We start from the raw sequence: 10,922 nt of genomic DNA on the forward strand, positions 1-10,922 counted from the left end.
GTGAACATCACCAGATAAAAGGAAAGAGAGAATAAGCACTCTGGACCCTCATAAAATCCACACACGAATTGGCAATGCCCAACTAATGCATGAGACATGCAACAGAGGATGAGATGGTTGGATGGCATCACTGACTCAATGGACATGAGTTTGAGCAAGCTCTGGGAGTCAGTGATGGACAGAGAAATCTGGTATACTTCAATCCATGGGGTTGCAAGGAGCTGGACACTACTGAGCAACTGAACAGAACTGAACTGATGCATAGATGTTATTGATTCACTTGTCAAAGAAGGCATTAATGACCATCTTCAGGTCTGAGCATGTATGGAGTGGAAGACTGTACTAGGGGACTCAAGTCCCTCCCTGGATCATCTGTGCAACTAAAGAATTTCACCAAGAACAGAAAAGGGAGTGATGAGGATTAGGTGATATAGATTTTTGTCTCTAATAATCTGTAGGTAAAAGATTCTCTCTCTCTCTCTCCAGCATCTGGGGTTGGAAGTGGGGAGGGTCTCTGTATAGGGTGAATTCCTGGGATAGGAGATCAGAATTTTTTTTTTTTTTTTTTCTTTAAAGCCTCCTTGGAGGAGTGAATCTCTGTTTAGCGGGAAGGACCTCTGTCCTGTCTTTGTTCTGAGTCCCATCATTGTTTGGAGGATCTGGGTTTGGGAGAGGGCTCTGTGGAAAGGTTTTCTTGTCACAGTGGCTGGAAGGATGCTTCAGGTTAGGACAGACTGACAATTTCTGTCTTGGTTTCTGCCAGGCAGGATCTTGGGGAAGAGGGTATTTAAGAGGGTCCCTAGAAGGGATTACAACATCTCTGCCCAATGTGGTGGAGGTTCCCTATCTGGAGAGGAGAGTCTCAGAGGCTGTGAGGCGCTGAGGGTGGGGGCGAGGAGAGGGAGGGGGGTAGAGGGAAGCCTGTCTTGCCCTGGCAGCTCCAACTGGTCAAAGCCCTCAGGCCGCCCTACTTGTGCGCTGACGTGAGCTAATCTAGAAATACAGCAGGAGAGACGGAGACGGGGGTTCTCAGAGAGCCTGGGTTTTGGGAAGGGGTTCACTAGGAGCCCCTTTCTTTTCGTTTCCTTCGAATTCTCCCCATCCTACCCCCAGTCACAGCCACTAGCTCTCCTCCACCTCGGCTGCCAGGGCCAGGTCGCTGACGCTGCTGTTTACCGCTTGAGTCCTGGGGCAGGAGCCCAGCTAGGAACACATGGAGCCGCGGACCCGCACGGAGACACGACTACAAAAGGACTCCTACAGGCAAAAACGCAAGCAACTCATTCGGGAATGCATCTACACATACAATCCAGCACACAAGCTCTGTGCACACAGGGGCTTAGATGAGGCGCAGGACTACACATTCACAGAATAAACACGGTTACCAAATCTCACCCTCGGAGTCCACTCAGATCCGGCCCGGAGCAATAGCTGATACCGTGTGGTCTTTGTCTCTGGGTCTCCTACTCTCGAGCGCACACACATGCCACCCACTCAACAGAAACAGTCTAGGTTTGCACCGCCCGCTGCGGCCACGGGGCCAGCAAGGTCGGATCGCACCGCGCGCCTCTGCCCCTGGGCCCTCTGCGAGTCCTTCTTTTTTCTGTGCCAGGCACTGGCTGCGCCTTTCCGCGGCGCCAGCACTTGCAGACCCGCCTCGAGGCTGTCGACAGGTGCCTTCCGTTCTGCCTCCTTCCAGACTCCCAAACGAAAAGAATAGCAAACAGTCAACCTTTCGCCTTCATTCTGCACGTTTGGAGAACGGCTGGTGGCGAACAACCCGCAGAATCAGTTCCATCTCGGCATCATTGGACGGGAGGAGACAGCCCCAGGGACCGAGGCCGGGGCTGAGCCTGCTTGAGAGTGGTCCCCCCACTTCTGCCGCACCCTTCTGCCTTCAAGGGGGAGCTTGCAACCAGGTCCAAATGCCAGTGATGGGTGCCAGGGAGACAGAGCAATGCCCTGACGGCCCGCGCTGCCGGAGACAGGTAACTGTCCTGCTGCCTTCCCGGGCATCTGGACCAGTCCTTGGCGAGAGGATCTGGGGCTGAAAGGCTCCCGGACTCTGGAGGGGGTAGCCAGGGACAGGGGACCGAGAGAATCTGCCCGCTCGGGCCCCCTCCCTCCCTGCGGCTGCGAGATGGGAAGGGCCAGGATCGGAGTTTAGCACCTCCCCCAGAAATGCAGCACTCGGGCCCCCACCCCGCCCCCGCACCCCTCCTTCGCGCGCTCCCTCCCGCTCCCTTCCGTGGGCGCCCTTCTCCGGTCCCCATCTCTGTCCTCCGGAGTCCCTTGGTGCCCCCTTTCTCTTCTCCTTGCCCTCTCCTCACGCCTCCTGCCTCCCGGGGTTTCTCCCTCCCCAGCCCCCCTACCCGCATCCCCGCCTGACTCCGAGGGGCGGGAGCGCTTTGGGCTGCGCGCGAGTGGGGGCGCCGCGCCAGCTTCGCGTAGCGGCTCTGACGCCGCCGTCGCCGCCGCCGCCCTCCGCAGCCCAGCCCGCGCCCCGCGGCAGCTCCGCAGTGCATTCGCCGCCGCCGCTCCGCCAGCCCCGCTGCCCGCCCGCCGGGTCGGCCTCGAGCGAGCCTCAGACGCCAGCGGAGGAGGTCATGAGCCAGAGCGCCCCGGGGCGCCGCGGGGAGAGCGAGCGAAGATAGCGCCCTCGCACCCCCCTGGCCCTCGCCGCCTGGCCGCGCGTCCCCCGGGTCCCCGGTCCCTGGTGTCCTCTCCTCGGGCCCCACCGCCGCCATGGCCACCCTGCTCCGCAGCAAGCTGTCCAATGTGGCCACATCCGTGTCCAACAAGTCCCAGGCCAAGGTGAGCGGCATGTTCGCCAGGATGGGTTTTCAGGCGGCCACCGACGAGGAAGCGGTGGGCTTCGCGCACTGCGACGACCTCGACTTTGAGCACCGTCAGGGCTTGCAGATGGACATCCTGAAAAGCGAGGGCGAGCCCTGCGGGGACGAGGGCGCCGAACCACCCGTCGAGGGAGACATCCATTACCAGCGCGGCGGTGGCGCGCCCCTGCCGCCCTCGGGCTCCAAGGACCAGTCCCTAGGAGCTGGTGGCGAGTTCGGAGGCCACGACAAACCTAAGATCACGGCATGGGAGGCAGGCTGGAACGTGACCAACGCTATCCAGGTGAGCGCGGGATTCCCAGCTCTGCCTGTCCCTTCCCCCGACTCCCCCACCCCCAGTTCTGCGCACCAGGCTCTGCCGGAAGCAGAGTCCCTTGGAGATCTCAGCCTCAAGACCCCATCCTGTACCCGGAATCTCGCCTTTTCCCATCCCTCTCAGCCCTGCGCGGGGATCTACGCCCCCAGGCGGTGTGTCCTCCCCCTGGTCCGGCCCGTCTCCCGCGGCCGAGGACGCGGGATGGCTAAGCTGAGGTTCGGTCAGAGATGCTTGCCGGGAGACCCTGCAAAAGCGAGGGAAACAGGAGGAGGGGGAGTGGGGAGGGGTGAGGGGGAAAGAAAATCAGGATAGGAAGGAACAGTGTCGCCTGGGACTCCGGAATGGATTCACAGCTGCATTTTCGGTAGAAAGGAAGAGGGGGAATCGCTGAGCGGGGAGTCTCCTCCCGCGACACGCGCACAGACAGCGCGCATGTACATAGATAGACACACATACCCACAGCCCCCCTCCCCAACGAAGAAACGCAGGTCACAGGTTCACACGACATCCATCTATATATAGACCACAAGATTATCCTCAAATGCACCTTCATACACCCCTACACCTCCCGCACACCGAAACACATACCTCTACATACCAGGGGCACACACACAAACCTATTTAAACATAACACACACACGCAGATTCATGCATACAGGATCCACCCGCTGTCTCAGGTGCAGTCCTGTCGGGGACAAACAGGTATTCACAAACATGCACACACACACACACACATACGTGTGACCACACAAGCACAGCATGGTCTTTGGTGCCCCAGCGCTACCTGCCCACAGACTCACCCCTCTCTGCCGAAATCCCTGTTTCCTGGCGACCACAAAAAGGCGACCAGCTCCTCCGCGTGTGACCCTGGCAGAGCCGCCTCCAGACGCTCTGAACCTCCTCTGGTAGTTACCCTGCCACCCCTACGGTCAACCCTCAGTCCCCACCAGGCGGCGCCGGTCTCCACCCGGAGCGGGTTTGCAATCTGCACAACGATCCCGGGCGCCGACGAAGGCGGGCAGGCCGCAGCTCGCGGGGCACAGGAGGCCTCGGCCCCAGGCGTCCCCGGGCCCTGCGGCTTTGCAGCCCAAGCCCTATCCTCGGCGTCCCCGGAGCTCACGGTTGCTGGGGCGCAGAACGTGGGTTTCCCAGGAGTTGGAGGTCCAGATGGGGTTACTTAGGGACCCGGGCTCCGCGGGACTCTTAGGGGCCCCGCTCAATAAGCGACCCAACCCAAGACGCCTCCCACTCCAGGGCCGGGCAGGACGGCCAAGCGCAATCAGGGACCGGGGACCGCACCAGCTTCAGCCGCTGCTCGCGCCTCCACCTGGGGCATCTTTAAAGGGCTCGTTCGGTTGGCCTGGTGGGAGGCCAGGGTGGGAAGCTGGAGGCCTGCAAGCCTCGGGAGCCCTGGATTTCGTTAGCTTTGCTTCCCCATGTGGATTCTAAACCTTCCTTCCACAGCTCTGCCCGCCCCATCCCGCAGCTTCTGGTTCTCGACTCCCGCTTGATTCCGCCTTCGACCCAGTGCTCGCGCTATCCCCGCAGTCCCCTCATTCTGCCCGCCTCCACCCCTCAGTCCCCTTCCTTAGGGATCCGTCTCTGCGCCCCAATTCCGGCCTGGCCCTAAGACTACACTACCCTGCCTCCCTGCCCCCGCGCCCCCTGGCCTCACCCCACCCGAAACCCTTCGCAGGCAACCTCTCTTTCCCTCCCTTCCCGCCCCGCTGAAGCTGGCCTCACGCTCAGCCCCTCTCCCTCCCTCCCCCGACTCCTTTCCCTCCCGCTGCTGCTTTTACATTTTTCTTCTTTGGTTTGGCCCTTCGGCCCCTGCATTTCCCTCCTTAGCTTCTGTGCACCCCATTCCAGCCCCACCTTAGATTCCTGCCCCCTTTTCCGAGTGGCCCAGGCCCCGCTCTCTACCTTTCTCCTTGCCCTTTTCCGGCCACACCCCCTCCAGCCCCTACTCGCCTTCTAGCGAACTACCCGCAGGTATCTCCTCCTACCCTTCCGTCTTTATAGCTTGACACCCCCCGCCCCAACTCAGCCCGCTCTCCAGTTCCCAGCCACTAAGCATACCTCTTCTCGGTTCCGACCCTCGCCATCTCTGACTCAACGTCCACGTTCCCCCTTCCGGCTGCTCTACACCCTCATTCCAGCCTACCCTTAACCTCTTCTCTCAGAGGCTTAGGCCCCGTTCTCACTTCCTTAGCGCTCCCTTCCGGCGACACCCTTAACCCACTCCCCTAGACCCTCCTCCGCCGAGACCTGCCTCCTCTTAGCGCCCGGGTTTGGTTGCTTCTTCGCTCCGCAGGGTATGTTCGTGCTGGGCCTGCCCTACGCCATCCTGCACGGCGGCTACCTGGGATTGTTCCTTATCATCTTCGCCGCCGTGGTGTGCTGCTACACCGGCAAGATCCTCATCGCCTGCCTGTACGAGGAGAACGAGGATGGCGAGGTGGTGCGCGTGCGGGACTCGTACGTGGCCATTGCCAACGCCTGCTGCGCCCCGCGCTTCCCCACGCTGGGCGGCCGCGTGGTGAACGTGGCGCAGATCATCGAGCTGGTGATGACTTGCATCCTGTACGTGGTGGTGAGCGGCAACCTCATGTACAACAGCTTCCCGGGGCTGCCCGTGTCGCAGAAGTCCTGGTCCATCATCGCCACGGCGGTACTGCTGCCTTGCGCCTTCCTTAAGAACCTCAAGGCCGTGTCCAAGTTCAGCCTGCTGTGCACACTGGCCCACTTCGTCATCAACATTCTGGTCATTGCCTACTGCCTGTCGCGGGCGCGCGATTGGGCCTGGGAGAAGGTCAAGTTTTATATCGACGTCAAGAAGTTTCCCATCTCCATCGGCATCATCGTGTTCAGCTACACGTCGCAGATTTTCCTGCCTTCGCTGGAGGGCAACATGCAGCAGCCAAGCGAGTTCCACTGCATGATGAACTGGACGCACATCGCCGCCTGCGTGCTCAAAGGCCTCTTCGCGCTCGTCGCCTACCTCACCTGGGCCGATGAGACCAAGGAGGTCATCACGGATAACCTGCCCGGGTCCATCCGCGCCGTGGTCAACATCTTCCTGGTGGCCAAGGCGCTGCTGTCCTACCCCTTGCCCTTCTTCGCTGCTGTCGAGGTGCTGGAGAAGTCGCTTTTCCAGGAAGGCAGCCGCGCCTTCTTCCCCGCCTGCTACGGCGGCGATGGGCGCCTCAAGTCGTGGGGGCTGACGCTGCGCTGCGCGCTGGTGGTCTTCACGCTGCTCATGGCCATCTACGTTCCACACTTCGCGCTGCTCATGGGCCTCACCGGCAGCCTCACGGGCGCCGGCCTCTGCTTCCTGCTGCCCAGCCTCTTCCACCTGCGCCTGCTCTGGCGCAAGCTGCTGTGGCACCAGGTCTTCTTCGACGTCGCCATCTTCGTCATCGGCGGCATCTGCAGCGTGTCCGGCTTCGTGCACTCTCTGGAGGGCCTCATTGAGGCCTACCGAACCAACGCCGAGGACTAGGGCGCGCGGGGGCGAGCCGCGGCCGCGCTCCCGCTCTCTCCTCGCTCCCCACCCACCCTACCCCCACCAACCCTGTGAGCCCCGCTGCCGCCGCGCTTGGGAAGCCAAGCCGTCAACATCTCTGGTTCCTAGTTTCTGATTCTGCGGGTTGGGGGTGGGAGGGGCTAGGGATCCACCATCCATCGCGTCTGCGTTTCTGTTGTCCTTTCTTTTCCACAAAACACCCTGGTTTCGGAGGAGGCGGGGGGCGCATCTGCGGGCAAGGTTTTCTGTCCTTCCAGTAGGGGCCCCGACACTTTGGTCCCTGTCACCGAGGGAAGGGGTGGGAAGGGAGGTAGAGGGGGGCGCAGCTCGCTGACGCGGAAACTTGACCTTGGGGGGGACATTTCACAGCCATCAGTGCTCGGAATCTGCAGCGTCCGGCCATTTCCAGCAAGAGCGCTTCCCATTCCGGAGACATTTCAACCCCGCAGCGGGAAAGGCTGGCCGGGAAATCCGTTTCGGGTGGGCGAATTTCCTTCAGCCAAGCGGCGAGGCGAGGAGCCGCGGCGGGGCTGGCTTGCCTGCGGTTTTCAGGAATCCAAACTCATCCTGCGCAATTTATCAGGTTGTGGAACTGTTCTACTGTGCGTGTGGTGTGCTCGTGATGAATAAGGTGAAATGTATATCAGAAAAAAAATCTATCTCTAATTTAGAGTGCGGTGCATAATTATATCCGCAAATAAAGAAGAAACAAAGGCGCTCGTGGCCCTGGCTCAGTTCTGCATTTTCGAACGCGCGGGAATCCGGGCTCTGGCCCTCCCAGGTGAAGCAACTGGGGGCAAAGAGCCAGCTGTAGGGAAAGAGTCCCGGGAGAGGAGGGGGCGGCACTCCAGGTGCTTGGGGGACTCAGGCCGAGGAGCAGGCGGTGCGCCCGCGGTTTCCGTGTGACCTTGGTCCCCAGCCGCCAGGACTAGGCTTTTTTTTTTTTTTTTAACCCAAATCTCTTCCCGGGAGTTGGGTCCATCTGAGAATTTGGTGGATGTTCTCAACTTCCGATCCTTTTTTTAAAAGTTTTTTTCTGTGTACAAAAGGACTTCCCTGGTGGCCCATTGGTAGAGAATTCACCTGCCAATGTAGGAGAGGCAGGCTGGATGCCTGGGTGGGGAAGATCCCCTGGAGAAGGAAATGGCAACCCACTCCAGTATTCTAGCCTGGGAAATCCCATGGACAGAGGAGCCTGGCGGGCTACAGTCCATGGGGTCACAAAGAGTCAGGCACCACCTAGCAGTTAAACAACAACAGAAGCCCTACAGGGTTTTCAACAAATGTGTATAGACAGCTCACCACAGATGAGGACTGTGCTGGCGTCCTGGAGAAACAAACCCAGCTCTGCCCTCCTGGAGCTTAGTCTAGAAGAGGAGAGAAGGGCAATAGACAAGGACTCTGAAATCCACAGTAGGACTTACAGGTTGTAAAGGAAATCAGCAGGGCTCTTGTGTATTTCCCAGGGTGGGAACCAACCTGGCCTCTCACGCATCTCTCACCCTGCAGAATCCCCCCTCAGTCCCCTCTGTGTGTTTACATAGCCACAGTGAAGAGGTGCGCCTGTTTAGATTCACCAAGCACAGCGCTTTATGTTCCAGCCTCCCCTTTTTATGAGCAGCCTGAGAATGTTTACTTAAAATACCCAGAGGATCCTGTTAGATCCTACTCCAGGCGCAGCCCTTGCGTCCATGGCGTCAGTCTTGGGAAAGATGGGAATGGGTCCTGGTTAGACTCTACAGATGAGTTCTGCGTGCTGAGGACTGCTGGGCCGTACTCACTGAGAGAGAAGCCATGCTGGAGGTTTTAGGTCTTTCCCATCAAGGCAGAGGCCTCGTTTAGAACGATTTCTCCAGGAGCAAAGCAAAGGGCGCACGGGGAAAATGCACGGTGACCATTTCTCCCTGCCCGCTATGACAGGCGTGGGTGAATGTGTGCCGCTGAGCAAGCGAGAGCAGCCTAAGGGATATCCCGGGGAGCGGGGGGCGGGGGTGGGGGGCGGTGGTGGTGAAGAGCCTTGATGAATGTGTGTGTTTACCTCGGTGTGCAGACCATCCATGAGCGCGTGCCTGCGACAGAGGTAACTGCGCACTGCCCTGGTTCCGCAGCCACCCAAAGGGAGTGGGAGCGCAAGGGGGATAAAATTAGGTTCCCTTGGCCGCCCGAGGCTCTGAGGATTTAAACGGGCCATTTGAAATGCCTGCTATCATCCGCCCGATGCCCCTTTGTCACTCTTGTCGCGAGCTGGAACCCGGAGCTGGCCAGAGGATTCTCAGTTTCCGTCCTCCTACACCTTCTGACGTCTCCCAGGCCGGGGAAGCTTGCCCCGCCTTCGCTGCTCCTCGGCGGGTCCACGCACCCTTGGGTGCTCTCTGAATCGGAGCTCGGTCCATAGCCTTCAGAAAAAGCCCGGATTTCTGCAGTGGAAGGGAAGGTGGGAGCGTCACGCTGCACCAGCTCCGTCCTTCCCGTCTTTGAAAGGACAAATGAGACACTAAGCACGCCCTGGACAGCGGGTGCCACCTCCGCGGACCCGCCTGGATCCGCTGCACTGCATCCTAGCTCCGGGCTTTGTGCTCAGCTCCCCGGAGCCCGGGTCACCCCCCTAAATCGTCCCCCGCCGCCCCACCCCCCTCCACCCGCCTGGGCCCTGAAGGACCGAGGCCGAGAGCCAAGCTCCTAGGCGCCCCAAGGGAAACCCTGCCCCGTCGTGGGCAAAACACTCATCCCCAGGCCTGCATTCAGGCCTACGGGAGAAATGAAAGATGAGACCCATCTCTGCCTCCCCCAACCCACAACAGTAAAGTGCATGTGTGGAAGCTGAAGAGAGCTGAGTTTTTTGCAGGGGTCCGCTGTGAGCTCGCAATCCGAATTCGAAGGAGGCAGAAAGGGCCGGCAAGGTTCATTCGGGAGTCGAACTGAGGAGCGAGGGAATCCCCCCCAGGACCCGTCCCCTCCATCCTCTCCCCCCATCAGTTCTTGTCTGTTCTTACGACGAATCCTGGCTCCGGGCGCTTCGGACCGCCATCCAGGTGGGTGGCTTGGGAACCACCAAGATCCTTATCCTCGCGAGGAGGCCGCCACCGTGTCCCGAGCCCGCTCTGCCGCGCCCCCTAGCGCTGAGAGTGCAAAGCTGCCGGCGCTCACAAGGTTCTCCACCTTCAGCATTCTCAATGCTTCTTGCCTCCCGGCCACTCCATACTCTCTCACCTCCCTTCCCAGTGCATAATGATTGCTTTTCTCTAGTGCTATACTTTCAGGGCCTCCCTTCCTCCCAAACAATAGAAGGATGCTAATCAGGGACGTATTTTATTAAATGACAAGCCCTACCCCAGGGACTCATACGTTTTCCACTCTAGGGGCTTTGGAGGGAAGAAAGGAGTCAACTGGGCTCCAAGGACACCAGTCAGGAAGTGAAGAGGGTCACAACTCAACTTTAGGAGGGAGGTTGGCTGAATTAGTTCCAGGCTGCAGTTTGTGTTGGATCTGCTCCATGTGTCTCTCTCATCCTCTTTAGACTCAGAGCATGTTCTTCTCATGACTCATGATGAGAGGGCAGTCTAAGCCACACAGGCACAGGTAAAGCCTCTGCTCAGATCACATTTGGCTAATAGTCCACTGGCTAAAAGTGAATCCCATGGCCAAGTTCAATATCAATGTCTACAGTGAGAGAGGCCCAACAGAGTCACATGGCATTACAGAGAAGTGAAGAACTGGGAGCAATAATCCAGTCTACCTCCTTTATACATAGTGCTCTTTTTTTTTTTTTTTTTTTCCTGGAACGGTAATACTTTTACAAGATTAAAAAATCAAAACTAAGTGAAAAAGTATGCAGTGAAAAAGATCTCCCACGCCTGACCCACTTACCTTGTCCTTTTTCTTTACAGGCAAACTCTTAGTTTCTTGTCTATCTATTCACACATGAAAATACAAGCAAAATACTATATATTTTCTACACTCCACCCCCCTCCTACCTTTCTTAAAGGGAGTTTCTATAAATTGCACTCATTTCTTTTAAAAATGTATCTTGGAGATTTTCCCACATTAGTATACACAGGTGTATAATTCAAGATGTAGTCCTTGAATTTACATTCACTTGAATCTTCTGTGTTCTGCTCTGCTCTGCTTTCTCTGTTTAATGGTGGATTCCTTCAGATGTGAGATCATGACTTATGTTGGAACGCAACACCTTTCATCTGATTTTGCTGCTATACTGGCTCCCTGT

At 58.3% G+C, this 10,922-nt stretch overlaps 1 protein-coding gene across 1 annotated transcript; it reads left to right on the forward strand.

Annotated features, from left to right (window-relative positions):
- The first annotated feature begins 553 nt into the window (after nucleotides 1-553).
- SLC32A1 (solute carrier family 32 member 1) lies at nucleotides 554-7,413 on the forward strand. Its single transcript, XM_015474293.3, has 2 exons — nucleotides 554-3,138; nucleotides 5,486-7,413. Exons 1-2 carry the CDS (start codon nucleotides 2,746-2,748, stop codon nucleotides 6,671-6,673), a joined length of 1,581 nt encoding a protein of 526 aa, XP_015329779.1. The 5' UTR covers nucleotides 554-2,745; the 3' UTR covers nucleotides 6,674-7,413.
- Nucleotides 7,414-10,922: the final 3,509 nt, after the last annotated feature.

The sequence above is a fragment of the Bos taurus genome, chromosome 13, assembly GCF_002263795.3.
Source record: "Bos taurus isolate L1 Dominette 01449 registration number 42190680 breed Hereford chromosome 13, ARS-UCD2.0, whole genome shotgun sequence".
NCBI lineage: Eukaryota > Metazoa > Chordata > Mammalia > Artiodactyla > Bovidae > Bos > Bos taurus.

Coding starts and splice junctions, on each gene's coding strand:
- SLC32A1 (XM_015474293.3), top strand. CDS start 2,746: ATGGCCACCCTGCTCCGCAGCAAGCTGTCCAATGTGGCCACATCCGTG. Junction 3,139..5,485: donor ACGTGACCAACGCTATCCAG/GTGAGCGCGGGA, acceptor TTCGCTCCGCAG/GGTATGTTCGTGCTGGGCCT.